The sequence below is a fragment of the Lycium barbarum genome, chromosome 9, assembly GCF_019175385.1.
Source record: "Lycium barbarum isolate Lr01 chromosome 9, ASM1917538v2, whole genome shotgun sequence".
Taxonomy (NCBI): Eukaryota; Viridiplantae; Streptophyta; class Magnoliopsida; order Solanales; family Solanaceae; genus Lycium; species Lycium barbarum.
In genome coordinates, this window is record NC_083345.1 from 5,466,791 (window position 1) to 5,487,345 (window position 20,555).

At 38.1% G+C, this 20,555-nt stretch overlaps 1 protein-coding gene across 1 annotated transcript; it reads right to left on the reverse strand.

The window, feature by feature from the left end:
• Positions 1 to 785: 785 nt before the first annotated feature.
• On the reverse strand, positions 786 to 2,129 carry LOC132611567 (F-box/FBD/LRR-repeat protein At2g26030-like). Its single transcript, XM_060325983.1, has one exon. The coding sequence runs from the start codon at positions 2,127 to 2,129 to the stop codon at positions 786 to 788; it is 1,344 nt and encodes a 447-aa protein (XP_060181966.1).
• Positions 2,130 to 20,555: the final 18,426 nt, after the last annotated feature.

Here is a 20,555-nt window from a genome sequence, read left to right on the forward strand (position 1 = left end):
ATATAGTATTACAAAGTTTGTGTCGATTCATATGGGACATATGTGCAAAGCACGTGCCCAGGAACTAGTATTAAAAATATGGGTAAAATAGCAATGTTATTATTGATGTCTTTTGGGTTAGCAACTCATCTACTTAATCATTTTTTGGCGCGGATTGCCCTTCTTTTGGGGTGTCTTTAATTTTTGTCCTTCGCTTAAAAAAATGGCCGAAAATACCCTGAGGTTCTGGGTTCGAATCCCCACTCAATAAAAAATATAAAAATTCGCAAGGCAAGGCTTGTACAAAAAGTCTACCTTATGTGGCAAATTTTGCCTTACGGCATAACTAAAAGTCTGTCTTATAAGGCATAACTAAAAGTCTGTCTTACAAGGCAAAATCTGTCATCTCCGGCATAGGTTCTATGTAACTTCGCCCGAATATGCATAGGTTCTATGTGTCGTCTCCTTGCGGGTTTTTTTTCCGACTCTGGTAGGTTTCGAACCCAAAACCTCGGGGTATTTTCGGCCACCTTTTTAAGAGAAAGACAAAAATTCAAGACCAGCGAATTGAGGGATAAAAATTAAAGACCAGTCCGTATGAAGGGCAATCGTGCAAATTGCCCCTATTTAATTGCTCATCAATCTGAGCCTGTACTCATTACAATTTACAAATATATTTTGATATTGCATGTATTGTTTTACAAAGTCTGTGGATTCATATGGGACACACGTGCAACCAACAACTAGTAAACTTTAAAAATGAATAAGTGCATTCATTTTGAAATAGTCATGATAAATTAACTGCATCACCATTCTAATAAAAAATAAACTTCCTCCCAATCTGTAAGGGTCCTTATTGCCAGCTTCCCACTTCTGAGTTGCAGCGGCTCATTTTTTCCATCAAAAACTTTTACTTCTTTTAATTGACTATGCCAAGGCTCGCTTTCGTGAGGAGGAGAGTGACTCAAATTCTTCAGATACATCAATCGATCATTAATGAACCATGTTAACATTTCACTTGTTGAATGTAGGTTGAGTCTTCTAGGATGACAACTCCATAGCAAAGCATCCACAAACATTGGGCACTCCCTATTCAGCCATGAAATTTTTACATTTAAAACGTCCACTTGGGGGGTAGCAACTCCGTGCTGCAGTTGCCAATCTTTCATGTTGATCTCATTGCGTCCGGAAAAATCAAGAGAAACTTGACACCAAGATGTCAAGTTTGAGAGAAATTTCCTCAACTTACAAAACCATGCAGCATTTAAATTGTTGTAGCATTGAAGAGCAATTTTTGAGTGCTTCAATAGGCTAGACTCTTTTGTAATTTTGACCTCAGGAGCATGATGCCCTTTATACTCTAGTGATACCAAATTTGGAGATCTAGAAATAAGGTTCTGGAGAAATCCATTACATAGAATCACATCTGATATATCTAAAGATTTTAGATTTTGACATTCAACAACATCCAATTTTTCCAATGAATAACAACAATAAGACAAATGTACAATGGTTGGTGCGTGGATTTTAACACGCTGGTTTATAAATGGCCTAATGGAAACTGACTTGATTTTTTGAAGATTCAATAACTCAATCTTTTCGAACCCAGAACAATACTTAAGGATGAAACTGACAATCAAGGGACAACTGTTAAGTAGAGTCTGAAGCATGTTTTCGTTTAAACTTACAGAAGATAGAGAAAGCTTTCTCAATGAATTGCAGCTTGCCACACCACTAGATAACGAAACATGCTTCAAATTACAACCACGCAGAATCAATTCTCTTAAAGATCTTGCTGCCAAGATTTTGAACAAAGGCAAGGGGTATGATGTATAGCTATAAGCTTCAAAGACCAGATCTTTTACACCATTCTGAAGTGCAATGTCAATCCACTTATTAATGAGAGGGATAACGCTAGAGTATGATAATTCAAACTTTTCTATGGGGATTTTTTCGTCCCTATATCTCTCCATGATATTATCGACTTTTTTCATTTTGCCTTTGAGATAATCAAAGGTGAATTCCAAGTGAGGAAGAGTCAACCATGCTTGTAGCCATGTTTTGGATAGAATGCTCATATTGGCTGCTTCTTTAAAACTAAGATAACAAAGTATATTTTGAACGAGGCATTCAGGCAATATGTCAGCCATGGTTGTGGCTTGGGAATTTCTACGATACAAATTTCTATATGAAAACGCCAATGTGAACGACAATTTATAGGTCGCAGTGTTTGTAAGAAGCCGCACTTCTATAGGTAGGAAAGTATATAAACGCTTTTCTAGGAATCCTATTTCTAAGAGGTTTACATTTTGTTAGTGGATTTAAGTTACACTGTTTTATACCAACAATAACAACAAGCCCAGTATAACAACAACAACAAGCCCAGTATAATCCCACCATGTGGGTCTGGGGAGGGTAAAGTGTACGCAGACCTAACCCCCACCTTGAAAGATAGGGCGGCTGTTTCCGAAAGACCCTCGGCTCAAGAGAGGAAAACAAGAGAGGAAAACAAGACAAAAGGTCAGATAGGACCAAGCATATCGAAAACAACATGAAAACAAGGAATAACAAAAGTGAGAAAGTCATGGTAGAACAGTCCGGAAAGAAAGGAGCATTAACTACTATAGATAAATAAGATAACCAAAGTACAATGGCCCAACAAATATAAGCAGCAATCAAATGCAGAAATCAAATGGCAATAAACAAATGAGCAAAACTACAACTACTATGGTGAAAGGATAAGTCACCTAGCCTTCTATCCTAATCTGAGTCCTCCGCAACCTCCTATCTAAGGTCATGTCCTCGGTGAGCTGAAACTGTGTCATATCCTGTCTAATCACCTCTCCCCAATACTTCTTCAGCCTCCTTTACCTCTCCTGAAACCGTCCATAGCCAACCTCTCACACCTCCGCACTGGAGCATCTGTGTCTCTCCTCTTCACATGCCCAAACCATCTCAGCCTCGCTTCCCGCATCTTGTCCTCCACCGATGCCACTCCCACATTGTCTCGGATGTCACACCCCTACCAGGAGTATGACGGGCTCCGACCCGTAGGCCGAGAACTATCTGACTCATCCGTGACTTTGAACATTATAAACCATAACTCAAAGAATATCTGCATGCAGAAAAGGCCCAACATAGGAATATCCGCTCATTCAGCACATATATATATATATGCAGACCGACAAGGTCGCCACAACATAATGTATTTCATAAAGCCGGCAAGGCTAACAGTAAAGTATCAAGAGCTCAAAATAAGGCCGACAAGGCCACCAACATATTATACAATAATATGAACCGGAGGAGCTATAAAACATCTAACTATACACACACGTCTACGAGCCTCTACATAGAATACAAATGATCATAAGGACAATACCAAATAGATTGCAGCTCCGAAGTAAGTGGAGTGCTCCTGAGAATCCGCTGATAGAACACCTATGGGTCTGATCCGTCTTCCTACCTACCTGTGGGCATGAGTGAAGCGTCCACAAGAAGAGACGTCAGTACGAATAATGTACTGAGTATGTAAGGCATGAATAACAACATTATATAGACATGAAAGGTAACATGGAATAAAAGAGATAACCTGTACATCTGGATGCCTCATAAGGCGGATGTCATGCATGCTTAGCCTTTAAAAAAATATTTTTATACATATACATAGTACCATGCCCGGCCATTAAGGCTCGGTTTCATATATATAGTATCATGCCCAGCCATTAAGGCTCGGTGGTATCATCATTAGCCCGCGTTCGGGGCAATATCATAACATGCCCACTGCAGTGGTGTGCACATCTACGTGCCATGCCCGGCCGACTATAGCGCGGCGCGTGTTATACCCCCATTTTAAACGGGTTAAAATTAGAGTATAACATATTGGTGATTCCTAAATTGCTTTGTTTTAAGGAGTCGCCACCTAATTGATTTAAGGTGAATTAGGGCACCTAATTATTAACTAAGGTAAATCTAACTAAACCTCCGTTAATAGTCTGCTTAATCAGTGTGATTCTAGGTAAGGGATCTATATTATCCTAAAGGGAAGGGGTTAGGCATCCTTTAGAATCCGTTAACTACGGTTATCCGGCCAAAACATAGGTTAATTAATTAATGCTAAATAAGGTGCTTTGAATTTTAAGAAAAAAGGCTAGGAAAGGTTGTTAAGGTTTTAAAGAAAATATAAGAATGTTGCTTAAAATAAGATTTAGAGAAAATATAATAATTTGCATAAAAGAAGACTTTAAATAATTTTAACATAAGAACTGAAATCTAGGGAATTAACTATTGGTTTCTCCTTTAATTTAACTACCCGTTACTACTAACATCATCCCCACTAATCCGCTAGGATTCATCTAATGTTAAGAAAACGAAACAAGGCAAAGCGTTAGTCATTCAATACCAAAGCAAAATGCACAACGGAGCATAAAATAGAGGAGGAAAGGAATTAAATGGATCGGCCCATTTCAGGCCAATTGTTGTGCACTGTTGCTGCGGTTATGGGCCTCGGCCCAGAATCATTTTACACAGCTGATGGGGCTGACTCGATAGAATGTTTCGTTGGGCTTTGGCCCAACATCGAATGCGGAGGAAGACGAGTTCCTCGGACTCGCACGCGGTGGTCATGCATAAAAACGAAAGGAAAAAGATTAGTATGTAATCGATAAATATGGATAACGATAGACACAGAACATGCTACAGAGATCTACTTCCTGACAGATTAATACTTCAAACAAATAACAGATTAAATAGTTCAAGCTGCTCTGAACTACACTACTATACTTGAATCATAGACATAATGGGATAAAGACTAGCAGCTAAATATACATGAAACTAACACTTCAAACTACCTTAAAACATTAACACGAAACATGGAGGCAAACCATTTAAGCAGCTAACATGAGATCATACTCTTGAATACTAACCAACTATATTAAGCGAGAAATCGAAACAAACGAGCAAGAATTAAAACACACATAAGAAAACAATAAAACTAAAAGGAGATGAAGATTACCAACTAAACAAAACAATACGGCTGAACCCGAAACAATGCTAAAAAGCTAATGCGCCTAAACATGCTTGCAACCATTAACGAACATAACTAAATAAGAATGACAACCAACACACATAAGCAGATATTGAACTAGTAATTAAAAGCTACCACCATACCATCCTAGAACACAGCTAAGCGGGGAAACAACTATAAATTCAAGATAACTAAAAAGAGAAGATTCACTGACCTTCTTCGGGTACAGCGAAGGGGGTGCGGAGGGTTTCCAATCTACTCGAACACTACCAAATTCGAGCTTGCGATGCTCGGATTCAAAGCGGTACCAAAGCAAACGAAAAAAAAAAATTGATTTGGGTATTCTTGACCCGATATGTAGAAGTAAAGCTGATGTACTAATATTGCTTAGGGGGATTTTTGCCGCTGGAAGACTTTTTTCGATTCAACTAGCCACTATTTATAGGTTTTTTCGTTTGTGAAGAAGAGAGAGAGGAGCGGGGGACAGTGGGAAGTGGAAGAGACAGAGGCGTGGGGGACCGAGGGAAGTGGAAGAGACAGAGGCATGGAAGAGAAGGAGAGAAGAGAGAGGAAGAGCGTGGAGGGAGCGGCGGTGATCAAATAATGGAACCCTAGTGACTCGTTTTTGTTGTAAAGAGAATTGGGTCGGGTCGGGTCACCGATTGATGTAGTGGGCTGGTGAATAAATGTGGGCTGGTCGGGTAATGTGAAAATATTGGGCTGTGTCATTGCACATTTGGGGTAATTAAATAGGCTGAATGGTAATGGGCTGATTGGTCCAAAAATATTTATGGGCTGAGTTTATGAACTGATCCGAAAAATAATATGGACTGATTGGGCTCGGATTTGGGCTAATATAGGCTGAATGAAAGGAACAATTTGGGCTTCCAAATTTAAATAAAAGACCTATTTTAATTAACTACATACTAACGTGTGCTAAAATATTACCTAATATAAAATATGTAATTATTAGCGCTCAGATAGAAAAAATAAAATTATATGAAGTCGTAAATAGCCGTGCGATATTGACAGTAAATAGACGCTATTATTAAATTGCGTAAAATAAATGCGATGCGTGCGCATAAGCTGGTAAAAATGCTGAAATGATAAAAATGTGAATTATAACAATACTGGTAATAATGATAATAAAATAATAATATTATTATTAATCATAATAATAATAATAATAATAATAATAATAATAATAATAATAATAATAATAATAATAATAATAATGATGATGATAATAACAGCTAGTAACTGCAATAGAATAATGAAACGCTGGTATTAATAAGAAGCTAATAACTATAGTAAAATAATTATTTCTTAAGTTGCCAAAAATATTAGAGGCGTAAATAAATATTTCGGAGAAAGGGTGGGACAAAATTGGGTGTCAACAGCGCGGTGTGAGAAAATACATACATATATATAAAGCATGCATAAGAGCCCAATCAAAAGCCACAACTATATCGGAGTGACGTAAGGTCGGTAGCCTCCGATTATATTATAGATCAATCATCATCGTTTATCCCACCTTGAAGGAACAAGGGTCATAAGGTGAGATTACCAACAATGAAGGAAATTAAGAAATTGCAAAGTAAGCTCAATCACCTCATAATAATATAAAGCTCATGTACCTGGAAATCTCTATGAATAAAATCATCTCATAATAACATGAAATTCGTATGCCTTAGAGCTTGGATAAATAAATCCCTCATAATCATCATCATGGTTATCACACAAAAAAAATATTCATCTTTAGCATCATAAAAACTTTAAGAGTCATGAATCTCTAACATTCTTGGAAATGAGGATTTTCATGGAATTCATGCATGGTTTGGTAGGAAAAGAATCATGCCTTTAGAAGCTCAATAACATCATAAGGATCAAGAGATTCGTGGACTTCTAGAATTTGTGAAACCAAGGAGATTATGGGTATGAAACAAAGGTTTATAACAAAAGGATCATGCCTTTAGAAAGAAAGGGACTAGCCTTAACATACCTGGAAGATAATTTCTCGACTTACAACTTACTTCTTGTCTTGCAATTCACTTAAGATCATTCGTAGCCTCGTAATCTACATATACAACCATTCATACTATTGTTAGGCTCATCATCATACGCTCGTCTTAAACCCTTCATTTAAATCCATTTAGAATCTGCCGAAATTCGGGCAGCATCTCTCCTGTTTATATGCCTAGCCCGAAATCACAACCCAATAACTAACAATAATACCAACATCACAACAACATTATCAACACCAATAGGCTCCATAAAACATCTCACATTATGTTTTTCAAGTTTCTCAACTATCCAACTTATTATACGACTATGTAATAACTTTATCTCCGTAAATAAACTGAAATTAATATTAATAAGGAGAGATTCATACCTTATTCTTTCTCGAGCAGCAATATGTTCAATATTTACTTTGAATCCAAGCCAATTCCACCTCAAGACAATACTATAATCACAACCACACGTTACTTGGACCTCGATTAATACTCCGTCACTTGAAATTACTCAAAATCCTCGCTTTTATGTGATATATAAGCTCTCTTGCTTGGCTGAATTTTCTGGAATGTTTTGGGAAATTTTTGTGCAGAAAAATGGGGTTTTTGCCCCTTATATAGGTGCTAAAGTCGGTGCACTGTAGCAGCACTGTAGCAGCTCTATTTCTGCTCTGTCAGCTGAATTTGTGACGTCCATAATTCTCTCCTCCGTCGTCATATCGATGAGCGGTTTGTTGCGTTGGAAACTAGACTCGACGAACTTCATTTAAGCTTTTGAAACACCTTAAAACTCTCCATTTTCATGGAGATATACCCCTCCAAAGTTGACCCAAAATTCTGTCCTTAATTCTGCCAACTTTTTTCAAATTTTCGACAAACTTATTTTCTTTGATTTGTTTGATCCCGAAATCTTCCAAAACTCCCCCTACATGCTATTTATCATTTATTATACTTGATAATGGTCATGTTCTCGTGTTTCGAGGTTGTCCTTCCCAATTACGACTTACGAAATCGTAATTCATCCTTTACTTCATTGTTACGTACTTCTCATGGCTTATACCTTCCAAAACTTCATGGGACGTCTCCGATACTCCATCGCTACGATGAAATATGTGGTATGCTCATGCTCTGAAAGTGCAGGGTGTAATATCAGATATCTTCATTCCTAATTCTATCCCTCCTAATGTGCCCACACATCCACCGCAGCATTCGCATTTTCGCGACTTTCATCTTTTAAACGTGAAATTTCTTGACTGGTCAACACTCCGCCCCATACAATAAAGTCGGTCTAACCACCACTTTATAGAACTTTCCTTTAAGTTTTGGTGGCAATTTATTATCACACAGCACTCCGGAGGCGAGCTTCCATTTCATCCACCCTGCACCAATACGATGTGAAACATCGTCGTCGATATCCCCATCTCCCTGTATAATAGACCCAAGATACTTAAAACTTCCTTTCTTTTGAATAGCCTGGGTACCAAGCCTCACTTCCTTGTCAGCCTCACGCGGTAGGCCACTGAACCTGCATTCCAAGTATTCTGTCTTGGTCCTACTCAATTTAAATCCTTTAGACTCTAACATCTTTCTCTAGCTTATCGTTAACTCCGTTGCGAATCTCATCAATCAGGACTATGTCATCCACAAACAACATACACCAAGGCACATCACCTTGTATTTGTCACGTCAATTCATCCATCACCAAGGCAAATAGAAACGGGCTAAGAGCTGATCCCTGATGCAACCTCAGCAGAATGGGGAAGGGCTCCGAGTCTCCTCCTACCGTCCTTACCCTGGTCTTAGCTCCATCATACATGTCCTTTATCGCTCTAATGTACACCACAGGTACACCTTTAGCCTCCAAGCATCTCCATAGGACCTCTCTTGGCACTTTATCATAGGCCTTTTCTAGGTCAATAAATACCATGTGCAAGTCCCTCTTCCGCTCCCTATACTGCTCCATCAATCTCCTTACAATATGAATGGCTTCTGTAGTCGAGCGTCCCGGCATGAATCCAAACTGGTTCTCTGAAATAGACACACCTCTCCTCACCCTCATTTCCACCACCCTTTCCCATACTTTCATAGTGTGACTTAGCAGTTTGATACCTCTATAGTTGTTGCAGCTTTGAATGTCTCTCTTGCTCTTGTACACGGGAATCATTGTACTCCACCTCCATTCTTCCGTCATATTCGCTATCTTGGAAAGACATTAAACAACCCAGTCATCCACTCCAAGCCTACCCTGGTTGCATTCTTCCAAAATTCCCCAGGAATCTCGTCAGGTCCGGTCGCTCTTCCCCTGCGCATCCTACGAACAGCTCCCTTAACCTCCTCAACCTTTATACTCCTACAATATCCAAAGTCGCGTCGCCTATCAGAGTGCTCCAAGTCTCCCAACACAATGTCTCTGTCCCCTCTTTCGTTCAAGATTTCATGAAAGTATGACTGCCATCTCTGTCTAATGCGGGTTTCCTATACCAACACTTGGCCATCCTCGTCCTTGATGCACTTCACTTGATCCAAGTCGCGTGCCTTCCTCTCTCTTACCTTGGAAAGCTTAAATATCTTCTTATCTGTTACACCCCGTACCTCGGAGAAGCACTGGTTAAATTTGAATGTAAGTATGTCGAGTTACGACTAGGTAAAACAACTTTGGCGTATGAGGAACGAGGCATTATTAAGTATATTGTTTAAGTAAAGGATGATTATGATCTCGTAAGTCGTAGTCGGGAAAGACTATTTTGAAACACAAGAACATGGCCATTAGCAAGTATAATAAATGATAAATACCATGTATGGAGAGTTTCGGAAGGTTTCAAGATCAAGCAAATTGAAGAAATAAGTTTGACGAAAATTTGAGATATGTTGGGCAGATTTTTAGTCAACTTTGGAGGGGCATATCTCCTAGTATATTAGGAGTTTTAAGGTGTTTCAAAAGCCTAAAATGAAGTTCATCAAGTCTAGTGTTTAATGCAACAACCTGCTCGTCGATAGGACATCGGAATAGAGAATTATAGACGTTACAAACTGAGCTGTCGACGCAGAAACAAGACTGCTACAGTACTTCTACAGTGATGCCGACTTAGCCACTATAAAAGGGATTAAAATCCCATTTTTCATCATCAAAAACTCTCCAAATTTCCAGAATTTTCAGCAACAAAAAAAAAAAAAAAAGGGAGGTCTCTTATATCACATAAAAGTGAAGATTTTGAGCAAAATTTCAAGCTATGGAATATCAATCGAGGTCCGGGCAACGCGTAGACGCGATTATAATTTCAATTTGAGTGGAATTAGCTTGGGAACAAGTAGAGATTGAAGATCTTGCTACCTTAGTAAATATAAGGTACGAATCATTGAATTTCTTTCTTTATCAATATGGATTAAGGAATAATTGCAAGAATAAAAGTTTTAGTTTGTTGTGTTGATGTGTTGGCTTATGGATTGAGATTTGAAGGAAATTTTAGATGAAAATACATATATTTATCTTGTAGGATGTCTAGGATGTTGTTATTGATGTTGTTGGTATCAATTTCGGCTTCTTTACGAAAATAAAGTTATTAAATAGTCGTATCACAAGTTGGTTAGTTGAGAAATTTAGAAGAAATCGTGTGGGATGTTTTAGGAAGTATATTGGTATGGATAATGATGTTGATGATGTTGGTATTGTTGTTGTTGATTGGTTGTTGATATAATGATTTCGGGCTAGGCATATAAACAGGGGAGATGCTGCCCGAATTTCGACAGAACCTAAAAGGATTTTAATTAAGGGCTTAAGACGAGCGTATAATGATGATTCTAACAATAGTATGAATGGTTGTATATGTAGATTACGAGGCTACGAATAATCTTAAGTGAATTGCAAGACAGGAAGTAAGTTGGAAGTCGAGAAATTATCTTCCAGGTATGTTAAGGCTAGTCTCCTTCTTTCTAAAGGCATGATCCTTCCGTTATAAACCTTTGTGTCGTACCATAATATCATTGGTTCCGCAAATGCTAGAAGTCCACGAATTTCGTGAACCTTATGATGTTATTGAGCTTCTAAAGCATGATTCTTTTCCTACCAAACCATACATGAATTCCATAAAAAATTTCATTTCCAAGAATGTTAGAGATTCATGACTCTTAAAGTTTTTAATGACGCCAAAGATGAGAATATTTTTCTATGGTGACTATGAAGAGAACGATTTCATGTTTAATGATTCCAAGGCATGATTCCTTTCCCGATAATCCATAAACGTTTTCCCAAAATGCCGTATTTTCTAAACCAGAGATTTATGATTCTGTGGGCTCTTATGATAACAGCGATGAACATGTTTTTATGATGATTATGATGATGATGATTTTATGGTTAAAAGTCTCAAGTTATGAGATCAATGCTTTTATGAGATTATTGAGCTTATTTCATGATTTTGTCTATTTTATTCATTGTTGTTGATCTCACCTTATAATAATTGTTCCTTCAAGGTGAGACAAAGCGACGATGATTATTCCATAATATAATCGGAGGTTACCGACCTTACGTCCCTCCGATGAACTTATAGCTTTTACTTGGCTCTCATGCATGCTTTATATATATGTATGTATTTTCTCACACCGCGCCGCGCTATAGTCGGCCGGGCATGGCACGTAGATGTGCACACCACTGCAGTGGGCATGTTATGATATTGCCCCGGACGCGGGCTAATGATGATAACACCGAGCCTTAATGGCCGGGCATGATACTATATATATGACACCGAGCCTTAATGGGCGGGCATGGTACTATGTATATGTATAAAAATGTTTTTTTAAAAGGCTACGTATGCATGACACCCGCCTTACGAGGCCTTCAGATGTACAGGTTGTCTTTCTTATTCCTTGTTACTTTTCATATCTATGTTATGTTGTTACTCATGCCTTACATACTCAGTACATTGTTCATACTGACGTCCCTTCTTGTGGACGCTGCGTTTCATGCCACACAGGTGTATACAGATAAGTAGAAGATATGGCTAGAAGATGTTCCAGCTGGATGGGCGAGCTCCATTTCTTTCCGGAGTGTTGACGAGTCAGTGTATTTATGTTACGGTATATTGATTTATGTTAGAGACTTTGCAGACAGAGTCATGTATACAGTGTGCCAGTCTTATAAGCGGCTATTTAAGCCGATGTATCATTATGCATTACTTTACAGATTCATATGATTACAGATTTTATTTGATTCGAGAACGACGAAAAGAATGTGTTCGAAAAGCTTCCATTATGCGTTTCATTTCATGACTTAAGAGTCCTGTGAAATTATGAGTATAACGAGAACCAGCAGGTTCGCTCGGCTCTAAGTAAGGTTCGGGTACCCATCATGCCCTATCAGGATAGGGGTGTGACATTATCCCCACCTCTGTCCTCTAGTTTTGCATAAAGGCGTTCAAAGGCTGCGTTTTAGCCGCCGAAACTGCCAACTTCGCCTCCTTTCTCGCCATCTTATACTTTTCCCTGTTTGTCCGCTTCTCTTCATCATTCTTGTTATCTACCAACTTCACATATTCTTGCTTCTTTGCTTCTACCTTCCCTTGGACTTCTCTATTCCACCAGCAATCCCCTCGGTGCCCACCACGGCGGCCTCGTGAGACCCCCAATACCTCTCTAGCTGCTTCCCTAATGTAACTGGCCGTCCTATCCCACATACTGCTCGCATCCCTGTTATACCCCATTTTAATCGGGTTGATTTAGGAGTATGACATTTTGGTGATTCCTATTTATTTTGTTTTAAGGAGTCGCCACCTAATTAATTTAACGGTGAATTAGGACACCTAAATATTAACTAAGGGAAAGTTAAAACTAAACCTCAATTAATAGTCTGCTTAACCAGTGTGATTCTAGGTAAGGGCTCTATATTATCCTAAAGGGAAGGGGTTAGGCATCCTTTAGAATCCGTTAACTTACGGTTATCCGACCAAACTTAGGTTAATTAATATAGACTAAGCGTAAATATAATATTAAGAGAGTAATTTGTAAATTATTGCTAAGGTCTTAAAAGAAAAAAATGTAATAATGCTATTTAAAATAATACTTATAGATATTACTAAGGCTTTAAATGAGAAATATTAACTAGAATAAGACTGATAGAAAATATGATAATTTATATAGAAAGGAAATTTCAAATGCCGTTTAGCAAAAGAAGATTTGAAATGCTAAATAATAACACTTGAAGATATGTTGATATGATTTTAAATACTAATACTATAAAACTTGTAAAAAGATAGTTTGCATATGAGTAATAGTTTTAATAGAAGACTTCGCAAATTTGAACTTTGAATAAGACAGTGTGATATGAATATGACTATGTAGAAAATCTAGATTATTTTTTAAATGGAAAGCAAAAGGAAGTGAGTTTTCTTTCTCTTTTAATTATCTTTTATTGACTATGTTTAATCAAATGCATGATTGATTCGAACTTGAAGAGTTATTTATGAATATACTTGAGTTTATATTTACGTATTAGTGACGTTTGGAAACGTTTATGATGAAAGTATGATTCCTTTTACTTAAAATATATAGTCATGCCATTTTGCAAATCAATCATTCTTAAATGAAAATATTAGACATTTAACATGAAAAAGAAGAGAAATAAACTAATGGAATGAATTGTTAGTCTTTCTTAAACTAAATTACCCATTACTAAACTAAGCCCACTAATACACTAAAATTCAGCTAATTTAAGAAAATAGAGTGAGATAAATGATTAGTTGCATAACACAAGTTAAGTGCACAAAATAAAATAAAAGAGGTAAAAAAAATATCGAATGGGCCAGCCCATTTGGGAACTACTGGACCTATTTGTTGTTGGGCCTCAGCCCAGAAATTTCATCTATATTGCTGTGGGCTGCTGCTGTTATCTACATGGGCCAAGGCCCAAATATTTTGTTTTTCTTTGCTGCGAATAGGCCTGATGGAAAATGACTCAAGAACAATGCGTTGGGCCTTTAGCCCAACACCGAATGCATGAGGGATGAGTCCCTTGGACTCGTGTGCGATGGTCATGCATGAAACAAAAGGAAAAGGGATTAGTATACGATCAATTAATAAGATCAAACATGTAAAATATAAACTCCAAATAAATCAGTAGATTATATATAAAGTGTGTATATTTGATGTATACCTCATGTATACACATTCATAAGGATGTATAGGAGGCTAATATTGGAAAGCTTTCGAGAAAAGGTGTTTGCACTTCAAGAAGTGTAAGGAGAATCTCAACATTTTTTCTTCTATTTTTTTTTTAAAAGCAATAAGCTCATTTTTTAGGGCCAAACACTGATCCAAGCCAGAAGGGTAAGGATCAGCAAGCAAAAGGGGTTAAAATATTTGATTTTCAGACTTAATGAATACTAAATTGACTCAGGATTTCGGCCACAAGCTAGATTAAATTAATGAGACCAGATTCTGGACAGAAGCATAGGTTTGCTTAATTGGACAACTACCATTCTAAAATGATTCCCCGAATTTGACACAACTAGACTCAAAATAATTTATAGCAGCAAACTCACACACCAGGCAGATTCAACTTATTGGGACCAAAGGTAAACACACAGAGTAATAGCACAAGTTTGGATTCTTATACTAGTATACGGGGACTCAAACAGACCAGCCTATAGAATTAATTTCAGTAGACTGAAGTTTAACAAGATATTTAGACTTCATGAACATGTTAATGACAGATCTCTAAAACAGGCATACATGCTTATCCCGAACACACATATTGATTTTGGCAGACCATATCAATCTTGTTTACTTATTCAATAACACAAAAGGATGCTAGAAAAATTAATTAAGGCCAGGCTGGAGTCGTGCTTTGAATGAGATCATTAGAATAGATACTTAGTGAGCAGGAACAAATTCAAGCAAATTCAGGGTTCATAGTCAACATTTCAAATCCTATCAAACCTCCAGCTGATCTTATTCCCTATTGATTAATATATTCTATTCACTAAGAAGTTGCATAGACCCATTTTAAGAAGGAAAAACACATCAATCATTTACGAAGCAGCCTTTAATACTAGAGTCTTTTAAATATACAGCGAGAGCAGTTCTATCTCTTTAGGTTCTGAAATTACCCAACCCATATGATCAATGAACAAGTCTATCCTCTGCCTCAAACCTGAGTTATCCTACTGATTTATACTTCATTGATTAAGTCATACCCAATTATATTGAACAAGCCAAACACAAACTTGAAAACAAGCAACCTCAGCAATCATGGACAAATTCGAATTGAACCAAACCATGCTAAGAGTATGAAATTATTTAAACATAAGACAACAAATCTTAAACAAGGTTGAAGTTAAATTGGAAAATAACGCAATACTAATCCAATAATGAAGTCAGACAGCGAGCCAAACATGCTGGGAGCTGAGTTAATATCAAATATGCTAGCAAACTGGGCATGATACATGGTCAGGCGCAAATAATCTGATCTAACATATGCTAATCTAATAAGCTAACATGTTAAACTTTAAACATCGTTTCAAATCCATTCATATATGCAAGGATCCCTCGACAAAATTAGCAGACATGATTTAGAGGCTACCCAATCTAAGCTAACACGTGATTAATCCAATGATATTCCAGCAAACAAATGCGACTCAAAGCGCAAGGTCGATCTAAACTCCACATGAAGCCAATCTGATTATAGAACCAAACATGCTTAAAACGACTAAGATAAACACAAACAGGGACTAAATCGTAATTGATCAAGTGAATCACATAAACAGTTTAAGCACTTAAGAATTTACCAACATAACTAACGGGAGGTATATTACCTTCTTCGGGTGCAGCGATGTGGGTACGGGCTTCCGAATCTACCTCGAAGACTACCAAATCTGAGCTCGCGATGCTCGGATTCACAACAACAAACAAAGCAATCGAATACAAATTTGATCTAGTATTTTTGACCCGATATTAAATAAAATTATGACTGCTAAAGGGATTGATTTTTAAGGAAATTTTCATGCGGCTGAAGAACTCTTTCTTTTATGGGACTTTCGCAAATAAAAAAAAAGGCCCCTCAATTCATTCTAGGAACGATTATTTATAGCTAGATTTTTAGGATTTGGGGCTAGGGTTTTCGTTTTGAGGAAGAGAGAGAGGAGCGGGGGGACAGGAGAAGTGGGGTGGCAGAAGCGTGGGGGGGAACAGCGGGAGTGGGGTGTCAGAGGTATAGGCGTGATGGGGATGGCAGGTGAGGGAGATGGGGAGAAGGGGGTGCGCGGCGGGTGAAGGAGAAGGAGAAAGAGATTAGGGTTGAAAAAATATAAGGGGATGGGTATGGACCGGGTCGGGTAACTTGGGTAATGGGCTGGGCCAAATTAAAAGAATGGGCTGGTCCAAAATGTTGGTTAATTATTCGGGCTGGGGTGAATTAAGTTGGGCTGGTAAATTAAAATGGTGCCAGGTAAATTAAAATGTGGACTGGTTTCGTGAATTGGTCCGAAAATAGTATGAATTGCTTGGGCTACTGCGTTTAAATAAAAGACCTATTTAAATAACTTGTGTTAAAATATTACTCAATATAAGATATGCAATCATTAGTGCTTAAAAATGGCGTTGTAATAGTCGTGCAATAATATTTCGAGAACCCACAGTAAATGAACACTATTATTTAATTATACGAAGATAAATGCAGTGTGTGTGCGTAAGATGGTAAAATGCCGAAATGATAAAATTGTGAATTATAATAATAATAACAATAATAATAATAATGGCTAGTAAATGTAGTAGAGTAATGAAACGCCGGTATTGATAAGAGGCTAATAATTATAGTAAAAATAAATGTATATTTTTTAATTTTTCTAAAAATATTAGAAGCGTAAATAGGTATTACGGAGGAGAGGCGGGACAAAATTGGGTGTCAACAATCCCCCCGACTATCCCATGCTCCCATAGCCATCAATTTCTCCCCCATCTCTACGGCACTAGACAGAGTCAAACTCCCCCACCTAATCCTCGATCGGTCATCCACGACCCTCTTCTTCTTCTTCCTTCTTATCTCCAAATCCATCACCAATAGTTTATGTTGGGTCGTAAGATTCTCACTCGGTATGACCTTGCAGTCCTTACAGAGGCCTTTATCATCTTTTCTAAGAAGCAAAAAGTTTATTTGCGTCGCAGCCAACGAGCTACGGAAGGTTACCAAGTGCTCCTCCTTCTTCGAAAAACTCGAGTTGGCTACCACCAATCCAAACGCTTTTGCGAATTCCAAGAGTGAGACTCCTCCACCATTCCTGTCCCCGAAGCCAAATCCTCCATGCACCTCGTCATAACCCCTCGAAACAGACCCAATGTGCCCATTGAAATCTCCTCCTATGAATAACTTCTCAGTAGGCGGTATGCTTACCACCACTTCGTCCAAGTCCTCCCAAAAACGCCTTTTTAACTCCTCGTCCAAACCCACTTGTGGCGCGTAGGTACTAATAATGTTCAAGGTGAACCCTCCAACGACTAACTTAATCGCCATCATCCTGTTATTGATCCTAACCTCTACCACCTGATCTCTAAGCTCACTATATCCCTACCCCATTCCTATACCTCGACTTGGCCGAGAAACAAAGCTTGTAGCCGTCCACCTCCTTAGCTTTAGGTCCTACCTATTTAGTCTCTTGGACGCAAGCTATATTAATCCTCTTCTTCTTAAGAATCTTAACTAACTCTATGGACTTTCCCGATAAAGTCCCAATATTCCAAGACCCTACTCTCAACCTAGAAGCTCCCTCAACCCCCTTAGCCCCCCCAACCCTAGCCCCCGATCCCAACCGAGAACATGACCCTAGTCTACCATCCCTCACCAAAGCTAGTAAAGCAAATATACACTAGTGAAAGGTTAATCTAAGACAAACGAAAGATCAATACTAAAGCACAAGTTAGCAATAGTCTATAAGCAGTGAAATAGGTATTTAATTAGGCTAAGCAGACAAAATTTAAAAGGCTAAAAGACAGGAAATGGGCTATTGGAGGTACCGACTCTAAGTAAATAAAACCTGTTCACCACCGAGAAATCTCTGTTGCCGCCGAAAATACTGTTCGCCGACCAGAATCACTGTTCACCGCCAGGAACTGCCGGAAAACTCGAGTACATGTGCAGAAACTACCCGAAAACCTACTGGTGGAGGGTTTCCGGTAGCCGGGTAGAAGAGAAAGGAAAAGAGGAAAAAACAAAAAAGGAAGAAGGAAAGAAAAGAGAGAACAAAGGGGGGAGAGAGAGAGAGAGAGAGAGAGAGAGAGAGAGAGAGAGAGAGAGAGAGAGAGAGATCTGGCCGGCCGGAAGCGTATTACCAGTGGTGGTGGTCGTCGTCGCCGGTCACCGGTGACCCTTTGGGGTGGTTTGGTTGGGGGGTGGGTGGGGGGGGGGGGTTGGGGGGGAGCTACAACTTACTGTTGGTGAGAGATGAGAGGAGAGAGAAGATGAGAGGAGAGAGGGAAAAAAAATTCCCCTTTCAGCTCTTGGGGCTAATCTTGTCCACGAGAAAAGAAAGGCGACCTCTCTGGTCATGTGCCTAGCATGTGTTTTTCATATTAATTAATACAAACCTTTTAAATATCACAATAAGATAATATTATAGCATGTGTATACATTAGGTATAGACACAATTTAAAAGGAAAATGCAAGCTCTGAAGATTGTGATCTAATTTTAGTGACCTGATCTTGAACTCAAAATGATTGTGAATATTTGTCTCCCTGAGGATCTTACAAAAGATACCATCTAACTATAAAACATGTTTAATGTGTTTTCACGTCAATATTGTAAACTATCATCGATAATTTTTTTGGCACGTGTGCTGAGTCTAGGGCTGCAGCCTTCATGCCTTAGATTATAGAAATACCAGAATATTTCTTGTATAAAACTATCACTAGATTACCATACAGAGTTGACTGCTTCAAGGATAAAATTGATATTTCTTGTAAAAAACAGTGATCATTTGGAATTATCTTTACAATTGGCTCATGCTCAGAATTAGTGTGCTTACAGAGAAACACATATGAAAGAACTGCAGATATTTGTAGACTATCAGTATTGGACCAGAAATGTCAGCTTAAACAAGTTCACGATCGGGGTGTATCTCCGCTGGATATGTAAACTCAAATCTTAGCTTTCTCTCCAAACAACATATATGGGGTCATACACAATTGTATTTAGTATAGTTTTGTCGATCTGGAATCCTTGTGAAACAAACCAATACCCTTTACTAAATGCAGTGGAACCAGGTCCACAGATTTATTTAAAAAGAAGGGGTGTATAGGTGCTTAATGATTATACTCCTACCAAATAAGAAAAGACACAGGGCACAGAAAGCAGAAGTCTAAAATAAAACCGTATACAACGTAACTTTTATTTTCAACACAGTAATTATTTTGAGGCCTTAATATGAAAATTAGAACAATAAGTTGAAAAGCCAAGTAGATATTAAAAGTTGCATTGGAGATTCCCGGATGTAGAATTACTGAAGCTGGGCCGAACAATTCGAGGTAGTCAGTTATAAATGTAACTACAAAAAACTACTTTAAAGGGAAATTAGTAATTTAAAACATAAGATGTATAATCTGCTACAACATATAAATTACAATTTACACCGATAATGTAATTTAACATGTGGGAAGCACATTGCATAGAAGAGATCGGAAGCAAAGGCTACAGGTACTTAATACAATGGTAGACGTAGTGTAGGTTTTGTGGATTCAGCAGAACCCACTTTCAGTTTGAACTCTGTCTGTATGGATTTTGCTAAACTATTGAGGGTAGTATTGCGATCGTTTTTCCTTTCGTCAAATGCCCTTACTGTTTCATTAATAGTAAGCACTTCTTGAGATATTTTATTGTGTCTCATATGACTAAAATACTCCAAAGGTTGTGGTGGATTAGTAAGTACTCATTCATCTTTAACTAGAGGTCTCAAGTTCGAGTCCTGAGAATGAAGTCGTCTTTGGTAGGGGAGCGCTTTATCCTCTAAAGTGGACTTTCCAGCCCAAATTTTGATTAAATCGGGTCCCAAATCAAGTACCGGACACATGGAAAAAAACATAACTAACATAACCTATCAAGAGGTTCTTATGCGAGTATTAAAAAAGAATTCTCCCTGATATCCAATTTCTATACCACCAAGAGGTTCCTCACCAATCTTAGGACAGAGTAGAAGCCTTGACCCAAACTAAAGCGATCGTAAATGGATTAGAGCACCAATCTAAATGCCTCGTTGATAATCCTTAGACATAAATGTTACAGAACACTTTCGACTTGGGTTGTACTAAGTCTGAAATCAAGTGGATTTGTTCTTGTCCCATACACCCCGCTATTTTACACATCACGATACATCATAGCTGTCAACTTTTTTTTTTCCACAGCACAATGTCCACTGAAAATCTCAGTTATAGTTTCACGGGTTAAGCTCTCTGTTGGTAATCCATAAAACCAGGTGTAGTGAACTGTATATTTTTATCCATAGCTCTACCACAACAAAAGTAGGGATAAATAGTACTTAAATATTGGCTAGCGTAGAATCTGGGGATG